Source organism: Phascolarctos cinereus, unplaced genomic scaffold, assembly GCF_003287225.1.
Source record: "Phascolarctos cinereus isolate Bilbo 61053 unplaced genomic scaffold, phaCin_HiC Scaffold_1;HRSCAF=81, whole genome shotgun sequence".
Classification (NCBI taxonomy): domain Eukaryota; kingdom Metazoa; phylum Chordata; class Mammalia; order Diprotodontia; family Phascolarctidae; genus Phascolarctos; species Phascolarctos cinereus.
In genome coordinates, this window is record NW_027555514.1 from 46,574,140 (window position 1) to 46,595,035 (window position 20,896).

A 20,896-nucleotide genomic window follows, 5' to 3' on the forward strand; every position below is an offset into this window, starting at 1 on the left:
TAAGAAAAATTATTTTATAAATTCCTTGAGGCTAGAGCAGCTTTTATTTTTGTCCTTTGTCTCCAGCTTGCTTGCTGATTGACATTTAGCGTGAAAATATTCACACCACATACCTAGAACGGCTGGAGAAAAGGGGATGATGTTGTGAGGGCCTACTAGTCTTAGTTTGGGAGGAGGAGAGGGAAATCAAGGGTGCCATCATCGTCACCATCACCAGTAACATTTATATAGCTTTCAAGGTTTGCAAAACCCTTTTACATCTATTATTTCATTTCATCTGTTACCTTATTCCAGATGTACAGATATCAGTTCATCTGAACCTCACAACAACCTGGGAGGTAGGTGCTATCATTGTTCTCATTTTACAGTTGAGGAAACTGAGGTAGGTAAAGGTGATGTAACTTGCCCAGGGTCACACAGAAAGTATCTGAAGCCTGCTAGGTGATATAGTGAGTGGACAGAGCACTGCACATGGAGACCCAAGTTTAAATCTGGTCTCAGACACTTACTAGCCGTGTGGCTGTGGGCAAGATATTTAAGCCCATTTGTCTTAGTTTCTTCAACTGTAAAACGGGAATTATACTATTATTCCAATTATATTCCAATTATTATTCAATCATATTATTACTTCCAAGGTATGTTTTAAGAATCAAATGAGATGACAAAATCTGTATAGCACTTAATTTAGTGCCTGGTACATACCAGGCATCATATCAACGCTAGCTGTGTTCTTGAGTCATTTTTCAGTCCTGTCTAACTCTTCGTGATGCCATTTGGGGTTTTCTTGGCAAACATACTAGAGTGGTTCACCATTTTCTTCTCCAGATAATTTGACAGATGAGGAAACTGAGGCAAACAGGATGACGTGACTTGCCCAGGGTCATACGGCTAGTAAATATCTCAGGGCACATCTGAACTCACATCTTCCTGCCTCCAGATCCAGCACTCTAGTTATTGTAATTTCTAACTAAGGTGATTGATGTAAAAGCACTTTGTAAATTCTAAAACACTGTAGGAAGACAATGCATTGTTTATTATTCTATTAGCTCTTTCTTGAAAAGATGAAAGAGAAGTTATGTTATGCTGTGACTCTAAAAAGCAAACAGGAAGTAGCTGTCCACATGGTACTTAACCTGAGGAAAAGCCAAAACACCCCAGCACTCCTGGCTCAGACTGCCCTGCTTGCTAATATGGCCACTCACCTGTTCCAAAGTCTACTGTGGCATAAAGACCCTGCAGAGAGCCACACTGCAGGTACTCTACAACGGCCCCATCGGTGGTGAAGAGCACCACATCTTCACCAAGGTGTTGGCGGAAAAGGTTGAGGAGAAAACGAAGGTAGTTATAATCACAACTAAAGTAGCTTCCATATTCATTTTCAACCTGTGAATTACATGAAAAGAGAAAAACCATCATGACCCTCTGGAAATGTAACATCTTGGCTCAGGCATTCCAAGCCACACTGTGAGGGATAAACAATGGACAGCCTATGTTTCCACTGATAGCCAGAAATATTAAGGGAACTCGGGCTTGGAATATGCAAACTCCCCACTCCAAGAGTATGGGGAAAAAATATTTGGCAAATAACTATATTAACCTTTTGAAACATTCTAAAATTGGTAGTGTTTGTGAAAAAATGTAATAAAAACATTTAATAACTTTATGCTGCTAAAAAAAATGTATTTATCTGAATAAAGTTTTTTCTAATGAAAAAGTAATCTCTAATTTCTTATGTGCATATGCATTGTAACCTTTAGAATTCGTTTCCTTTCATATAAGAGAGTATGGACAGGTTTTATTGAAAGCCAAGGGGACCAAAAATAGTTAGAAACCCCTGATCTAGAAGAAGGACCATGGCAGGCAGGGTGGACTTTTTAAGGTAGACTTTGGACAGGAAGTAGATAACGGTTGCACAAGTTGAAAAGGCATGGATGCACTGCCATATTAATCAATTCTATGCGTCCCAGTTCCTCAAAACCTGACAGTCAACTAAATACTGAATTTTTTTTAAATTACCTTCTCTTTTCTTGCATCTTAAGTCCCAAAAAGTTTCATAAGTACTCAGTTTCCTAGGGAAATGAGCACCTGGACAAATACTTTCATATTTTGTTATTTCAACACTTCTAAGAACACAAAAGCTGCCACATGAAATACAACTTTTCAAAAAGTTATGGGACTTTCTCAGACACAACTTCTGATCTAAAAAAAAGAAGATATCTGAAACCCGGAAAGACAGGATGGCAATAACTTTGTGCCTCTTCTTTCAGTCCACCACTAATACTTGTTTGGCTATCTCTGTTCCAAATCTATGAACTCACTTATCATTGATGTCTCCAAAGAGGGGATTTCTTAACATCTGAGGCCCATGAATTTTAAAAAAATCTTGAAAGCTATTTTAAAATAATTGGTTTCCTTTGTAATCATATGTATTTTATTTATGCATTTAAAAACATTCTTCTAAAAAAAGATCTATAAGCTTCACCAGACTCCCAAAGAGGTTGTCCACTGACACACAAAAATGCTGTTAAAGAACCCTTGATACATTATGGCATATTCTCACCGGAGGACCACTAATCTGCCAAAAAAAATTTGTAAACAGGTGGGAGGGTTTCTTAAGAGAGTAAGTCTTCTTTTTAAGAGAAAATATAAAATATTCTACATTTGCCTGCTCTTCAGATTAGAAAGAGATGACATAAAATTCTACTTAATAGATTATAACAAATAATTGTGAAAAATATGCTTTGGTCCTTTCCTATGGCTAGTTAAAGAAAGGGGATGGCCACGAGGTAGGAAAGGCTAGAAAAAAAGTGGGGGTGAAAGACGCAATGAACGATATCACAAGAGAGGCAGGAAGACAGAATTAAGGGACATGGTGGCAGCAGTGTGGTTAATCTGCCAACAGCCTTATTGTGTTGCTAAATGAAGATGGAGAAAATCATGTAACTGTTCTGACTGGGTCCACCACAAATTGATCCTACACAACCTCGAATGGGCTTTCACTGCTGCTAGGCAATCCTTCTACACGTCCCTTCTCCATTCACCATCCCACTCTCCACAGCAGCTCTTCCAAACCTTCTCATCTCTCCTCAAACTTTCCATGGCTCCCCCTACCTCCACTCTCTCAGCTGAGAACTTTGACTCATATTTTACCCCCAAAAATGAGGTCATTAGTCATGAACTTTCTCTTCTCCCCTCTGCCTCATCTCCTGTCACTCAGATGCCTTCTGCCACTGTCTCCTCTTTCACCCCTGTCTCACATGATGAGGTAGCCTTACCAAGGCTGAGTCCTCAATTCCATTCCATCCAACATCTTCTCCAACAACGCCTCCTCCATCATTCCCACTTTTTCACTTATTTGCAATCTCTCTCCCTCTACTGGCTCACTTTTTACTGCCTACAAACATGCCCATGTCTCCTCCATCCTGAAAAGACTCATTTGATCCTTTCATCCCTGCTAACTACTGTCCTATATCTCTTCCGCTCTTTGTAACCAAATTCCTCCAGAAGGCCATCTTCTGATTGATGTCTCCTCTTTCTCTCTTCTCACTCTCCTTAACCCCTAACAATCTGGCTTCTGACTTCATCAATCCGAGGAAACTGCTCTCTCCAAAGTTACTCAGGTACCGAATCCAATGGTCTTATCCCAGTCTTCATATTCCCTGACCTTTCTGTAGCCTTTGACCCTATTAATCACTCTCTCCTCCTTGATACTTTCTTCTCTTCTAGTTTTCAAGACATCACTCTTTTCATTCTCCTACCTATCAGACCACTCCTTCTCAGTTTCCTTTGCTCAATCCTCATCTAGACACCTCCTCCACTCCTAACTATAGGCATCTCCAGGGTTCTGTCTTGGCCTCTCTTTTCTTCTCCTTCTAAATTTCTTCTCTGATGATCCCATGGATTTAATTACCATCTCTATGCTGATGATTCTTCAATTTTTCTATCCAGCCCTAACCTTTCTGCTGACCTTCAATCTCTCATTTCCAACTATCTTTCAGCTATCTCAAACTGCAGGTCCAGCAGATATCTTAAAACCAACATGTCCAAAATGGAACTGATTATCTTTTCCCTGAAATCCTCCCCCGTTCCTTTCTTCCCTACTACTGCTGAAGGCAACCTCATTCTCCCAGTCCCTCAAGAATCTAAATTAGAATCTTGGTGTTATCCATCAGGTACTTCTCTCGCCTTTTCTACCACACCCAACATGTTGCCAAGGCCTGCCGGATCTCTCAAATACGTGCCCTTCTCTCCTCTGACACTGCCGCCTCTCCAGCGCGGGCCCTTATGGACCTCAAGCTTAGACTAGTGCAAGAGCCTGGGGGTGGGTCTGCCTGCCTCAAGTCTTTCTCTACTCAAACCAATCCTCCACTCAGCTGCCAAAGTGATTTTCCTAAATCACAGGTGCAATCATGTCACACACACCAACCCCAATTCGATAAATTACAGTGGTTCCCTAACATCTCCAGGATCAAATACAAAATCCTTTGCTTGGCATTCAGAACTCTTCATGACCTCCCCCCCCACCCTTTCCGGTCATCTTATATTCTTTGGTCCAGTGACACAGGCCTCCTGGCTATTCCTTGAACAAGATGCTCTTCTCAGCTCTGGGCATTTTTCTCTGACTGTCCCCCATTCCTGGAATGTTCCCCCTCTTCATCCCCACCTGTTGACTTCCCTGGCTTCCTTTAAGGCCCAACTAAAATCCTGTCATCTACAGGAAGCCTTTCCCAACTTCCCTTAACTCTAGTGCCTTCTCTTTTTAAAATATTTTATCCTGTAGGTAGCTTGCTTGTAAATATGTCTGCTTCTTGTCTCCTCTATTAGACTGTGAGCTCCCTGAGGGCAAGGACTATCTTTTACCTTTTTTGGTATCCCCACAACTTAGCACAGTGTCTGGCACAAAGAAGGCATTTAATAAATGTTTACTGACTCACTTAGTAATCACTGACTAGTAAGATGTCAGTCTACTTTACAAAATAATAACAATGATGATGATGATGTTGACAACTCCAAAGAGGAATAGATTCTGTCGTTGTCTCAGAGGTGAAATTCCAGTAAATTTAGCATAATCATGATTGCTTCCTGTATAATTGACAAGACAACCCACAGAGTCAGTGGGCTAAATGTTTACCTTATTCCACTGGGTTGATTTTTCTGATCTGACTCAATTCTGGCTGGGCTCCGCCATGAAAGATAGTCCATAATCACCAGGCTAATCACAAGGACTTTGTACTCCTAGACAACTCAAGCCCTAAACTCTCAGGATGAAGACAGTGTGGTCCTTCTCAGTCTCCTGATCTGAATGGGCTGCCAGACTTGCGAAAGTCTAAGATAGGAATCAGCCATCTGCTATCATCCAGTACACCAGGAATGTCCCCTTAATCCTCCCCCCAAATCTCCCTCATCAAATCTGATAGCCTCCAGCCTAAATCTTCTGGGGATGAATAAACGTTGGAGGAAATTTCTAGGAGAGGCCTAAAGCCTCTATCAGATTCAGTAGAGCTCATAATGACTTAGATTACTTAGAAGTTTCAATAGCAATGTGGTGGAGAAGCTGTGGGGAGAAACTGAAAGTGATTTAGGGAGAAACAGGGGCCAAAGAAAAAGGACAGATAAAGGAAGCCAGACTACAAGAAAAAGTAAGAGAGTATGAGAGACACTGAAGGGAAGATGGGTTGAAGGTTCTAAGGAAGAGTACCCCAAAAGTCCCTCAATCTTAGTCATGTAAACTAGGTCCTACAGGCTGATGAGACGACAACAATATTCACCAAAGCATGACCTTGCCCACAGCAATACTAATGAGTTTTCATTCTGAAATCCAGCCTGGGATATTTTTAATGTACAGTAGTGTCTGATCCATCCTTACCACTGAAACCATTTATCAGATACCTTCCCAGAAGCAGCAGAAGAGGAGGGCAGCTAGCTGGCACAGTGGATAGAGCACCGGCCCTGGATTCAGGAGGACCTGAGTTCAAATATGGCCTCAGACACATAACACTTACTAGCTGTGTGACCCTGGGCAAGTAATTTAACCCCATTGCGAAAGAAAGAAAGAAAGAAAGAAAGAAAGAAAGAAAGAAAGAAAGAAAGAAAGAAAGAAAGAAAGAAAGAAAGAAAGAAAGAAAGAAAGAAAGAAAGAAAGAAAGAAAGAAAGAAAGAAAGGAAGAAAAAGAAAGAAAAAGAAAGGAAGGAAGGAAGGAAGGAAGGAAGGAAGGAAGGAAGGAAGGAAGGAAGGAAGAAAGAAAGAAAATAGAAGAGGGCAAGGAAAAATAAAGATATAAGAAGGAAATCAAGAAATAGAAAAGAGGATAGGACAAAGTGCAATAAATTGAAAGAACAGTTGCCTCTACAGTCAGAGCCTTTTGGTTCAAATTCTGCTTCCAAAGCTCACTACAAGACCTTGGGCAAGTCATTTAAGCTTTTGAGACTCAGTTTCTTCATCTTTAAAATGAAAGGATTGGACTCCATGCCAGCTCTAAATCCTAAAAGCCTATGGGGGGGGGGAGAAAGAAAAAACACATCTGTCCATTTCTACTTTCTTCCCCTGTTACACAGAATCTTGGATGGATCTCAGAGGTGATTCCGTCCAATCCTTTTATTTTAAAGATGAAGAAACAACCCCAGAGGCACTAAATGAACTGTAAAGCAGTAGCAGAATGGTATGGTGGGCAGAGTATTACACTCGGAGTTCAAGCCCCACCCTCAAACCTTGGACAAGTCAATTAACTTTTTCTGAATTTCCATTTCCTCATCCACAAAATGGGGATAATAATTTAACCACAGCATTTCCCTCACGTGATTGCTGTGAGGGTCATGAATGCATGCAAAGCACCTCTATAATGATTATGATTATTATTACAACATGCTGTAAGCAATCTGATGTTTCCTTCAGAGAGCAATAATAATTATTATGGTACTTTCCATGCACTGTCCCACTGGAGTTTCACAACAACCCTGTGAGGTAGGTATTACACTATTAGCCCCGTTTACCGATGGGGAAACGGAGGCTCAGAGAAGGGTCTTTCAATTAAAAAGCATCAAGGAAAGAATGTGAACCCAGGCTTTCCTCATTCCAAGTTCAGGACCCTCTATCCACTACGCCATGGTATTTTTCTACATGATAAAGAAACACAACGAAAGAAGTATTTTGTTTTGTTCTGAATTGTATCTTCTCGATAAGAAAAAGCTAAAACAGAATGATGACACAAGACAGCATTTTGTCCTGAAAGCAGGCGTAACTGGACATAAAATCACATCCCTCAGAAGCTCCTTGAAAGGAAGCATGTGGGCGTGGGGCTAGAGCCCTCCTGACTCCTTACCTGGACTGTTATAATTGGCCCTCCATTTTGATAGAGGTAAGGCTTCATCTTGGGCAGAAGGATTCCCAACCAGTTATCCACTGCTTTGAGGTAATCTGAGAGGCAAAAGGAACAAGGCACATACAGCTCACCACTTGTGTTTCCAAAATCTTGTCACAAAAAAATGTTTAGTCATATTTAACTCTTTATGACTCCATTCAGAGTTTTCTTGGCAAAGATAACGGAATGAGAAGGATAATTTCCTTCTCTGGCTCATTTTACAGATGAGGGAATTGAGGCAAACACAGTTAAGTGACTTGCCCAGGGTCACACAGCTAATAATTATCTCTAGCACTCTATGCACTATGGTGCCACCTAGCCGCTCCAAAAAAAAAAAAAAATGAAATCCTCTACAATTTAGACAATTCCAGAGTTACTATGGCTTAAAAATTCATTACCCCTTCTGTTCTAGAAGAACTTAGAGATTTTCAAGCTAAGATGAAGTGTTTAGCTTGAGAGATGATGGGTAGTGATTGTGATGAAAAAAAGAGAAGAAAAAGAGAGGGGAAGGGAGGAGAGTGGAGAGGAGAGGAGAGGAGAGAATAAAAGAGAAAGGGGCAGCTAGGTGGCACAGTGGATAGAGCACCAGCCCTGAAGTCAGGAGGACCTGAGTTCAAATCCGGCCTCAGACCAAACATCAGACACTTACTAGCTGTGTGACCCTGGGCAAGTCACTTAACCCCGACTGCCTTAAAAAAAAAGAAGAAGAAGAAAAAAGAAGACAGGAAAGAAGGGAAGGGAAGGGAAGGAAAAATATGAGATATGAACAAACAGATAATAAGAGCAGTCAGAAGTTCAGAAAGGGGACACAGACATGTGGAACAATTTTGTTAAGCCATTAATTTTTTTTAACACAAAAACCATAATGTGTGAAATAGAATTTCACCATTTCATATATTATCTTCTTTTCTGCCCTTTGTATCCTAAAATGTTCATAACTGCTCATGTTTGTTAAATTCATAACACAAGATCTTTTCAGTGACATTGACCACCCTGTGGCCAATCTGGTGATGAATGAAAGTCCATCATGGGGCCCCTACTCCTAAGCCTTTCCGCATCTAGGTAATATCTGCCAGAGCTTGTCCCCTTTGGCACAAGTTTAGAGGGTTCTGCTTAATGTTCCTTCTTTGTTACAGGTGGAGAAGGTCTTACGTGGGCTGGGGTTGGGGGATTATTACTGGGGAGTGAGAATATGAAAGAAAAAAAATCAAGAAAACATTAAATAAAAAAGGAACACAGGGTCACTACAATGTCCTGGAGCAGGACCAGAAGTGTGTTATAACAGGGCTTGGTTATTTGGGGAATTTTTAATATACCACTGTCAAATCATGTCCCCAGAAATAGCAATGTCGTTTAACAAAAGCTTAACTTTACCCTATGAAGTAGGTAAATGTTAAGTCCCCTCCCTTGTCCTGCTTATCTCTCCCTACCCCCATTAAGATCCAATTAATATTTCCCCTCTCTCTCTTTCCCTCCTCTCTCTTTCTCCCTTTGTCTCTCTCTCTCTCTCTCTCTCTACTTCCCTCTCTCTCTTTCCCCACCCACCATATATGTGTATATATACATATAGCAGCAATGTGCTAGATGTTTAACAATCAGCTCTCCAATGGAGGGGGAGGAAGTAGACACGGCACACTTTTATGTTTAATATGCCCTATTAACATCACTTAAGTCTAGACAAAATAAATATAATAATAAATCAAGCCCCAAATTGGACCACTTGATGATTTCTGAAGCTTAAAAGGTAAATGCTAACACTGAAAATTTAACAATCAGCTCTTATGAGCCACTACGAGACGGCTCCAGCACACCCCTGCATGTCTCTATGTACATACACTGTATATGTATGTGCATATACATGTGTACATATATATATATATGTATTTCTATGTGTGTATGTCTGTGTGTATACTACATATATATATACATGTACATACACACACACACACACACACACACACATATATTAGTGGGTGTGGGTGTGGGCACATACAATATAGAGAGAGGTAACTAGGTGGCACAATGAATAGAATGTTGTTTTCAAATCTCACCTCAGACATTTACTATGGACCTCTGGGCAAGTCACTTATATTTTCTCATCCTCAGTTTCCTCATCTATAGAAGGAGCATATGAATAGCACATGTCCCAAGGTTGTTGTGGGGATTAAACAACATAACATGCAAAAGAGCTTTGTAAACCTTAAACTGACATAGAAACATTAGGTCTCCTCCTTAATAATGTACCAAAGTCATTATCCATTATCGATCAGGAACTTGAGCCTTTGAGGATGAAAAAGCAGTTAAATGGCTCATGAAAATTCATCCCTGGTTATTCTGCATACCAATATAACCATCACCAGTTGGGTGGAATGAACACAAATAGCATTATGGGTTCAGGGTCAAGTATTACGCTGAAAGTTGCCAAAGAAATAGGAGGTACTGTTACCACCCCAGATATCAACACTACCTAAGTTTCCACCATTGACTTCATTAGCCTGATCTTGCTAATGCCTAAGAAACGACTTTCTCTTAGTGAAGTAGACATTTGGGGAGGGAGGAGAGTCAGAGAGTAGAGAGAAAGGACAGACAGATGGAGTCAATGAGAAACAGAGAGAGAAAAGACAGAGGGAGAGAGAATGAGAGAGAAAGGACAGAGACAGACACAGAAAGAAAGAAAGGACAGGAAGAGAAAGGGAGGAGAGAAAGGACAGAGAGACGCAGACACAGAGATAGAGAAAGAGAGAAAGGAGAGGAAGAGAAAGGGAGAGACAGAAAGGACAGAGGGAGAGAGAGAATGAGAGAAAGGACAGAGAGAGACAGAGAAAGAAAGGACAGATGGAGGGAAAAGGGGAGAGAGAGAGAGAGGACAAAGGAAGAGAGAAAATAAGAAACAGAGAAAAGATAGAAGAAGAGAAAGACAAAGACAGAGAAAGGAAAGAGGAAAGAGAGAAAAAGAGGAGAGAGAGAGAGAGAGGGAAGGAGTGGGAGAGGAAGAGAGGGGGGAAGGGGGATGGGAAGAGAGAGAGAGGGAAGGAGAGAGAGAAAGAAGGGGAGTGGGAGAGAGAAAGAAGGGGAGGGGGAAAGGGAGGGAGAGAGAGACACACAGAGGGATGGAGACAATGATTCTATTAGCTCTGTGATAAGAGTAAATGGCAAATGTAAATGCCAGATAGGCAAGGTGGCATAATCTGTAGTAGAGAGAAAGCTGGCCCAGTCCTGAGGTCAGGAAGACAGGGGTTCACATCTCACCACTAAGAGATACTGACTGTGTGGTCCTCTGAGTACCACAGATGCCCTCTACCAACATAGAGGGAGTTTCCTTATTGGCATCTGGCCAAATATTGTAGATACTATCATCTTTGGTGAAACTTATTCTATACTTTATCCAGAGCTGGGTTTCTTAAACTGGGGTCTAAAAGCTTGTTTCGAGAGTACTTATTAACTGTATCTAAACACAGTTGGTTTCCTTGTAATCTTATGCTTTTATTGCATGCATTTAAACACATTACTCTCGGAAGGGGTCTATAGGCTTCACCAAATTACCAAAGGGCTCTATGATACACACAAAAGAGCATGAAGAGGCCCTTATCTAGGGAGAATTTAGAGCCTGGTTATAACTAACTTTTCAAATTTACTAAGCTTCTAAAAAGATTAATGTTACCTTGCTCTATCAAAACATCTGAAATTACTTTTTTTTTCTTGTGGCTATCAACAATGTGTTTATCAAATGGTAGCAACTCACCAACATCAGAAGAACGGAGAACAATAGACTTTTTCTCTAACAGCCAAGCAGGCAAGCCACCCTAGGGTAGGAGGGGGAAAAGAGAATTATTTTTTTTAAAAAGATGTATTGATGGTTTTTGTTTTTAAAATCAGTTATTTATGGCTATGACCCCTCCTCTCCTACCCCTACAACCCCAAGCACTGATGTTTCCCTAGAAACAAAGATAAATAGCTAAGTGAAAACATCGAAGAATGTGAGTCCTCCACCCCTCTGCCCAGGGAAAAGAAAGTTGTGTTTCATTAGCTGTTTTCCAGGGCCAAGATAAGAGCTCAGCTTCCTCTTACCATTCTTTTATGAACATTATTTAGGCACTATGTGTCTTGAGGAAGAACCATTTTAATCCCATTTTGTAAAATTAAAATAACAGAAAGCCTTCCTTAGAGTAAGACTTTTTCCAATGAGATAACCTCTTATGAATACATATGCTTTTCTAGGATAATTTTTAAACTGTTTATTAAGAGGCAACAGGGAAAAGCGGATAGTGTCCTGAGCTTAGGATAGGAAAGACTTGGGTTTCAAATTCCTATTCTGACACATATTGGTCGTGTGACACTGGGCAAGTCACTTAACATTCTCTGGACCTCAGTTTCCTCATCTGTGAAAATGGGGACAATCATACCTGTAATAATAGCTACCTTCCCAGAATTGCTAGGAAACTTTAATAACCTAAACTGTTAGAAAGAAGGGGCCATTTCTTATTAGGCTTGCCCGCAATTTAAATGAAGGGAAGTATAATAAGAAATCCAATCCACTTTTCCCAGTTTCCTTTCCTCATTCTATCTTCAACACAGGCATCCATCCATTTGCTGAAAGGAAGCTTAACTTCTGCCAGGCAAGAGTATACATGTCATTCATTTACTATATTTTTATCTATTTTTGTTAAATACTTCCCAATGACATGTAAAAATTTTTTAACATTAATATTTTTAAGTTTTGAATTCCTCCCTCCTGCTTCTCCTCCCCACTCCTTGGGAAGGCAAACAATTTGATGTAGATTATACATGTGTAGTCATGCAAAAAATATTTCCATATTAGCCATGCTGCAAAAGAAAACACACAACTACATATGTAATTCAGCACCAAAGGACAGAAACCACCTTCAGGAATCACTTACCATGTCCCACTCTGCACAGATGTAAGGTCCTGGCCTCAGTATAACTAATAGTCCAATCTCATCAGCAAGCTGTAAGAAATACTCCAGATCACGATCGCCAGAGAACTGGTACATTCCAGGAAGGGGTTCATGGAAGTTCCAGGGCACATATCTGGCAAGACAAGAACATTTTCTTCTAAAGCATTTGACAAAGTCGATAAAGACTTTTGCTTAAGCATTAATAAGTTAAAAAAAAAAAAGAACAGAGAAGGGAGTGCTTAATTAGAAAAGCATCTTGTATTCAAGACAAGAAGCCTAAAACTTCCTACAAGAAGGAATCCAGATCCTAAAAGTGATACGTAGATGTTTGTTTTTCTTTTAAATCTTGCTCCATGTTATAGTCCTTCAGCTTTCATAAAGAAAACTATTTTAATAAGACAATTCCAAAAGACTGGTGATAGAAAACGTTATCCACACCTAGAGAAAGAACTATGGAGTCTGAATGCAGATCAAAGCACACTGTTTTCACTTTATGCTGTTGTTTTTTGTTTTTTTCCTCATTGTTTTTTCCTTGTGTTCTAATTCTTCTTTCACAGCGTGACTAATGTGGAAATATGTTTAACATGATTGTATATGTACAGCCTATATCAGATTGCTTGCTGCCTTGGGGAGGGGGAGGGAAAGGATGGAGGGGGAAAAATCTGGAGCTCAAAATCTTGTAAAAATGAATGTTGAAAACTATTTTTACATGTAATTGGGAAAAATACTACTAGCACAAGAAAATAAAATGATTTGTTTCTCTTTTAAAAAAAATAAAGTTGGGGGTAACTAGGTGGAGCAGTGGATATAGCATCAGCCATGGATTCAGGAGGACCCGAGTTCAAATCCTGCCTCTGATACATAACACTTACTAGCTGTGTAACCCTGGGCAAGTCACTTAACTCCACTGCCTAGCAAAAAATAAATAAATAAAATAAAGTTGGAGGGAAAGGTTTAAAAAAAAAAGGCAGGGCAGCTAGGTGGCACAGTGGATAGAGCACTGGCCCTGGGGTCAGGAGGAACTGAGTTCAAATCCAGCCTCAGACACATAACACTCACTAGCTGTATGACCCTGGGCAAATCATTTAACCCCAAATGCCTCACCAAAAAAACAAAAAAGTTCATTTTAGAGAAGAAACTAGATTTGCTCTAGAAGTAGAAACCCTGCTAGAGATGTATTGTTCATTCAGTACATTCATTCAGAATTGGAAGGCACCTAGGTGGGGCAGTGGGTAGAGTGCTGGACCTGTAGTCAGGAAGACCTGAGTTCAAATCTGTCCTCAGATACTTGCCAGTTGTATGAGCTTGAGTAAGTCATTTAACCTCTGCCTGCCTCCGTTTCCTCATCTGTAAAACGGGGATAACATTAGCCCCTACCTTCCAGGGCTGAGGGTTGCTGTGAAGCTATGATGATGTGTCTAAAGCATGCGCTACATAAATGCTAGCTATTATTATATTATTTTTATGCATGCCTCTGAAATGCCAACATGACTTCTTAAATAAAGTACATAAATGCCTACACAGCTGCAAACCTAGAGGAAGCACCTAAAATGCACTCAATCTTATCAATTATTTGTTGCAGGAAAGGCCTCAATGATTATTTCCATAGCATCCATAGCACTGAAACTCAAAGCAGATAATAACCATACTCACAAAATGCTGCCACCTAGTGCCAATCCTTCAAAATTACAAGTGCCTGTGGCATCTACCAACAACTGAGGACGTAAGAATATTGCAAATTAGCTTCATTCCACTGGATGACAGGATTTAGAACTGGAAGTGTCTTTAGACAGCATCTAGTACAAGTTACTATATAAATGAAGAAACTAAGGACCTCATTGGTTTCATTTTCTTTTTTTTAATGTCTTAAGGATTTTGGTATTTTTAGGCCAAATATTTAGCACAGAGGTGTGGAACCTGGGGCCTCAAGGCCACATGTGGCCCTCTAGGTCCTCAAGTGCGACCCTTTGACTGAATCCAGACTTCACAGAACAAATCCTCTTAACAAAAGGACTTGTTCTATAAAACTTGGACTCTGTCAGAAGGCCAAATGTGGCCTCAAGGCAACAGGCTCCCCACCTCTGATTTAGCAAACGTCTTTCAAGGTTCCGTGTAGTATTGATGGAGTGCTTGGGTGCTTGTACTCAGATCCCAGTTCCAAGACCATATTTCTCCCTAGCCTCAGAAACATTATCCGTGGCAGTTTCTCCCCAGCCCGTGGACACTATGCCTAACAATTACTCATGAGTGAGCCACAGCAACACACTTATCTCTCTCCCTGGTGCAGTTACAAACCACACTTGTAGAAGTTATGAGTTTGAAATGGCTTTGTGCTGGCTCATAAAAGATACTGGTACCCACCGGACTATCTATACTAACTCCCTACTTCATTATCTGCATCCTGGACTCCTCATGTATATCCTAGACTTAAGCCATATAGATAGATAGATAGATAGATAGATAGATAGATAGATAGATAGATAGACTCCCTACATCTATCTTGCCAAACAAGACATTGTTTGGCAGTAGATTGGGCAACCCTCAGTTTGCCCTGAGCACTAATTAACTGAGCAGACCTAAAAACCACACCTCCCTGTTAACCCCCCCACCCCCTTGGGCTTTTCCTGGTGAACTCTGGGTAAAACACCTGCACAGTAGATACAAAAAGTGCATTTACCTTTAAGAACTGACCACTCTTTAATCACTTCCTAATCCCTGCTCTGAATCACCTAGTTAGCACATCTGGCACATATAGTTTATTCTATATAAACTTTATGTCCCCCTCTAAGGCCACAGGTGCCTTAAGAACTTTTGCTCACTGAATAGTGTAATAATAAACCTTTGCCAACTTGACTTAAAGAATGCCTGAGTCCATGAATTCATTCCAGATCCTGTCCTGTACTCTGGTCCTTAAGGAGTTCCTGAACCTCTCAAACCACATCATTTCAATTTAATGTGTTAACTATGAGAATAATTTGTTGTTGTTATTATTATTATTAGTTCAAATCTAGCCTCAGACACTTACAAGCTGTGTGACTCTGAGCAAGTGACTTAACCCTATTTGCCTCAGTTTCCTCATCTATAAAATGAGCTGGAAAAGGAAATGACAAACCAGTCCAGTATCTTTGTCAAGAAAACCCCAAATGGGGTCACAAAGAGTCGAATACGACTGAAAAAGCCTGAAATCATTAGTATTGGTAGTAGTAATAATAGTGAGCATTTACTTAGCATTTCAAAGTTTGCAAACCTTATTTCACTTGGTCCTCACAATCCTGCGATTGTTGTGCTATTATAATGACCATTTTACAGATATAAAAACTGAGACTTGGGGCAGTCAAGTGACTTGCTGAAGATCACTGTGTCTGAGACAGGATTTGAACTCATGTCTTCCAAACTTCAAATCTGGCATTCTATCTATTGTACCACACAGCTGCCTTCATAATTCCTGAGGGTACTTCCTGCTCCTTGGTTCTGAGTTTGAAGAGGAAAAGAAGCCTGAAATCTTTGGCCAAGGAATGCCTAAACCACATAGCATCTAATGGCTACGGACAGCGAGGTCATTCGGCCTCTTGTCTCTTTGTACAAAGGTCACAGAGGTGGGTGATTCATCGGATGCAGGGCTTTCTCCAGTGAATTATCTCCGTCACCACCAGCCTCTGGGTTTTTTCATATCTTTAAAAATCATCAATGCTGATAATCAGCTCTGCAAAAGCCAGGGCAGATATTTCAGCTGAGCTTCCTGCTCTGTTAAGCACTATACTAAGAGAAGAAGTAATTAATAGGGATGAAGGAAATATCTCCACGAAAGCCTTCTCTGGAGGTGGTGACCTGGTTAGTCATAGATTAAGAGGAAAGAAAGGGGATAAGGGCAAATGAGAGGTGGGAAACATCTCTCCTCACCTCAAGAGCAATTTTCCCAAATAGCCTAGAAAAACCAAAGTGGTAGAGATGTATCAGGTCTAGACAATAAAAATAACAATCCACTATTAAGCACCTACATGTCAGCACTGTCCAAGGACACAAAGAGAGAAGCTAACATTCCAGCACCAGCCTTGGAGTCAGGGAAGACCTGTACTTGCGTCCCATCTCTGATACATGCTAACTTCCTTTTTCTCTTGTGTGTGACCATGAGCAAGTCACTTAACCTGGGGCCCAGGCAACTTTCTAGGATGAGTAGCAGGAAAGTACATTGGTGGATGGAGTTCATACACTGGGAATTCCCAACACTGATAAGATCACAGGTCTGGACCAAAATAATAATAACCACAACAATATTATGAAGGTCTAGTTACTAACGTTTGAGATAATGAGAGGTAGTTGACCACAAAAAACAAAACATACCCCTCAAAAAACTCCTATCCCTACTTGCATTGGTAAGCCATACTCTTGCCCAATCAACCCTTCTTTTCAGGTGCTGATGGGGAGACTTTAGGACCACTTACTTCCAGTGGGATGGGATCCCAAGGCCAGCCTTCATTCCCAATTCCAACCTTAGAAGTACTTAGTGACTCACGTCTGGATGGCGTTGAGCCCAGCCATCTTCATCTTGAGAAGACGATCCTTCCAGTAGAACCGAGGTATGCGGGAGTAATGGATGCTCCCAGAGATGTAGCGGAACGGCTGGCCATCCTTGAGGAACTGGTCCCCATTGTAGTCTATCTTAAAGGTTCTGTTGGCCTGTATAAAACAACAAAACGAACGTGTGTGTGAATTTGTACATTCAGTCATTCTTAGACAAGATTCCGTCAGAATTGCCTCACTGCTCCACCTGCTGGAGTTGGCAGAAGCCATTGGGAGCTTGGAATAAAATCACAAAGGGACCTTTATCTAAAAATACCACATTTATCTGTAATCTGCAACAAGCTTAAATAACTAAACGATATGATTTTTTTTTCCCTATAGTTTCTCTCCAAGCTACAGAACACACCGACACAAAACTAGAATGATAAAACAGCCCACTGAGACCAAAGGGCAGAAAGGCCTCTCATCCTTTGTGGTATTGGGTAAGAGTATCCACGCTACTCAAATCGTATCTGCAGATGGGAAGCACGTACAGGACCCTATGATTAGGAGCCAAATCTAGACTCAGGATGATATGAGTCCAAACTCCATCTCTGGCACATAACTAGCTATATGAGGTACCACAGGACACAGGATCAGAGATTTATTGCTGGAAGGGACCTCAGATACCAGATAAAAGGAACCAGATTAAAATGTAACTGGGCAATGTTTAACCAAATAAATAAAAATACAACACACCATAACGCTAATTTGTGGTGTTCTAAGTCAATGTGCTGCCTGTAGGGATCTGTTCCTATACAAAGGGGTTATAAAGGGACCAACCCCTTTATTTTACAAGTGAGGAACACAGGCCCATAGCGGTTAAGTAATTTGCCCAAGGCCTCACAGATAGCAACAGGCAGGATTTAAACTCAAATCTTCTATTTCTTCATCTCCAAAATGAAGAAAATGGAGTGGGTAAGCCTCTTACAGTCCCTTCCAGCTCCAAATCCTACGACCTATGAGAAGAGAAACCACAGGCAAATATCCCTGTCACTGTGAGACCTCTGCTCAGTAACTATCTAGGTCATACTCATGGCCCAAGGAGAAAATGATGAAGATGAAGTGAGACGTATCCTGTTACCCTCCCTGAGACAGAGAATACAGCCAAGGTACTATTGTCCTCTAGTGGAGAAAAGCAGAATTACGGAATCCCAGAAACTAGAGTCCCTAAGGGTTCTAAAAAAATTTTTTTGAGTCCTGGACTGCTTCAACAATCAGCCTAGTGATTTTTAAATGCACAACATAAAATACATAAGAAATTCATTTACTGAAATACTCAAAATAAAATATTTTTTAAAGTTCACAACCCAGAAGTTATAAACCTCTCGATTCTAGCCTCATCAATAACTGAACCAGAATTCCCTCTGTGACCTACCCAATCAATGTCAACCAACCTTTGCTTCGAAGGCCTGAAAATGAGGAAGAAGCCCAGACCTCCTCCTGGAGCAGCCCCCTCCCACTACTGGCTATCTGAGCCTTGGCAATCTGATCCCCCTTACCTCAAGCCTCTTGGCAGCTTCCCCCCTCTATTTCTAGGTCTCACTGTCTGGGGCCAAAATGAACAACTCTGACCGCTTTTTGCCATCCCATCCCTTCAAAAAACTGAAGACTGCCACGATGTCCCCCTCTACCCAGTATTCCACCAGTTTTTCTAATCAATTTTCACAGGGCATGAAACTGAGACTCTTCACCATGCTGGTAACCCTATTCTAGAAGCCTATTAACGTCCTTCCTAAATTACAGCCCCCAGACCACACCAACAGGAAAAAAGTTGAGGAAAATTATCACCTTTCTATTCTTGGAAATGACATTTCTCTAGGTATTTTCCACCTTTTTAAATTATGAGTTTAAAAATCAAGAGATCTCAATATTTCCATGTATGACAAAAAGAAAAAGAGGCTTGTATATAAAACTGAACTACTGAACATATTAAATGTTAAATGTATTTATTATTTAAATATGTTAAATTTAACAGAATCAAATACACCTCTTAACTGGAGCCCAGGGTCAGACTGACTTTCTTGGCTGCCATATCTAGATGGCATCTCAGCATTCGTGTTTGCGTCAAGAAAGGCCAAGTAGACCAGGAGGAGGGGTCAGAAATCATCAGTCTCCTTGACAAAGGGCAATGGGGATTTCTTTAAATTGGTCCTGCAATTTTTTAAAAAGGTGGGTTCTACCATTTGGGAGTATCCTTGGGATGCTTCCAGCCACATCCAAAGCACAAGTATCAGCAGCTGCATAAGACTGGGTGTCAGTTAAATCACTTCCAAATTATACTCACAGCACATCTGATGTATAAAATAAAGCTTGAGTGACTTGTCCAAGGTCACACAGGTATTATGGGTCTTTTAATAAGCAGAATTTAGCCAGAATATGCTCTGGCTTCAAAGTCACTGTAACTGGAATTTTTTTCCCCTTTTGCCTTTAATGGGGCTGGTTAGACTGGGTGTCTGCCCTCGGATGGTGAAAAGGGGGAACATGAAAACCAAAACACCAGAGGGATCAGTGAATGCACCTAAGCACAGCCCCCAACTCCAAAGGAATCCTACCCATCCCTTATTTGATCTACTCATGATTTTAATCAGAGTCACAACTCCTGGGGCTTGCTTAAGCTCAGATTGGTGCATTCATTCAAAGAAGTTGCTCTTTATGAAGCCACCATATTGCCCCTAATGGCCACAGACTACCTGGAGGTCTTACTAGGTCTGGATGAAGGTGGCTTTATTTCATTGAGTCAGACAAATCATGGGGGCACGATACAGTGGAATGCAGAGGTCTTCTTGTGTCCTTCCTGAATGACTATGTCCACCACTGCTTGGTATGATTCTGAGAAATTCAAAGCAAATGAGTCTTGGGGTTTGTCCTTGTTCCACACAATCATGGACCTGACAAGCCCAGCTTTGTTGGGGATGTGTAAGGATGTAGAGGGCCACAGGCTGTTCATGAGATCTCAATGATGGGCGGAGGCCCTCTCGGGTGACTGATCCATGAGCAAAGGTCACCTGGTTGGGTGCTCCATTCTATGGATCTTTAACAATCTTTAACTCCCCTCGTTATTGTACGGTCATTAGCAGTTTATCTGTGATTGGAGTCAGATAAGTGCACAGGATGTGAATGCACTGTCCTTAGCACAGCATGAGCTCTACGTCATTGTAACCTGAGAAGTTCCTGTTACCTTACTACTTAAGTGAATGCTTTGTTAAAATGAAACGGAGTTGCTTCCATCTTGTCTCCCGCCTCATCAATGCACATTCGAGACAGAAGGTTAAGCTGGCCTCATCCCTTCAGAGTTAGTATAGGATCCTTGCTCTTGTGGTGAGCTGAGTTAGCTGTGCACAACACAGCTTTGCTCAGGAAAACACTGAACGACCTCATAAAGCTGCCTGTAAGAGTACAAGGCCACCTCTTACTTTCCCTGGGTATACAGCTAGTAAATGGCAGGCCTTCTGACTGCATCTCATGAAATTTTCCTGATACTGCTGGTCCAAGTGACTGAACCTCAATATATTGTGGAGCAATATATTGTCTTGAGTTCTTGTAATCTTCATGTGTGAAGGTTCTTTCTTCCCATTTAGAGTATAAACACCCTGATGCCAGAGGCCACAAAATACTTTCTTGTATTTCCTTCAAGAGTGCTTCTGTCTATCTGTCTCTATCTCTCTCTCTGGAAGACTGACCATCTGGTGAATTGTGAATCAGAGAGTAGAAAGAGGAAATTAATAAGCAATTAAAATAATCAAGGTAGAAAAAATAAAGTCTTGGACTGGGATGGTGACAATAGGAAGGGAGGATAGATATTAAAACATCTCAAAAGAATAATATAATAGTTCACATTTATGTAAGTACAGTTCACAAAAATCTATACACAACAGCACTGTAAGATAGGAGCTATCACACCCATTTCACAGTTGAAGAAACTGAGGTTTACTTGAATTAAGTGACTGGCCAGGGTCATAGAGTATCTCAGACACGGTTTGAAGCTAGGTCTTCCAGCTATAAGTACAGTATAGTAATGGCTATACCACATGCCCTGAGCTCCCATCATTAATGGGATAA

The 20,896-nt window shown here is 40.9% G+C and overlaps 1 protein-coding gene across 3 annotated transcripts in view; it reads right to left on the minus strand.

Moving 5' to 3' along the window:
* GLB1 (galactosidase beta 1) overlaps window positions 1–20,896 on the minus strand; it is a 78,634-nt gene that overhangs the window by 44,077 nt on the left and 13,661 nt on the right. For 2 of the 3 annotated variants that reach the window (XM_078151757.1, XM_020987397.2), the window contains exons 2-6: window positions 16,788–16,951; window positions 12,257–12,407; window positions 11,101–11,161; window positions 7,320–7,414; window positions 1,203–1,383 (exon numbers count right to left, since the gene is read on the minus strand). In XM_078151757.1, coding sequence (XP_078007883.1) covers window positions 1,203–1,383; window positions 7,320–7,414; window positions 11,101–11,161; window positions 12,257–12,407; window positions 16,788–16,951 — 652 coding nt within the window. Of the gene's footprint in view, window positions 1–1,202; window positions 1,384–7,319; window positions 7,415–11,100; window positions 11,162–12,256; window positions 12,408–16,716; window positions 16,952–20,896 lie in introns of those variants that run through there. The other variant, XM_078151759.1, reaches the window with a different exon arrangement.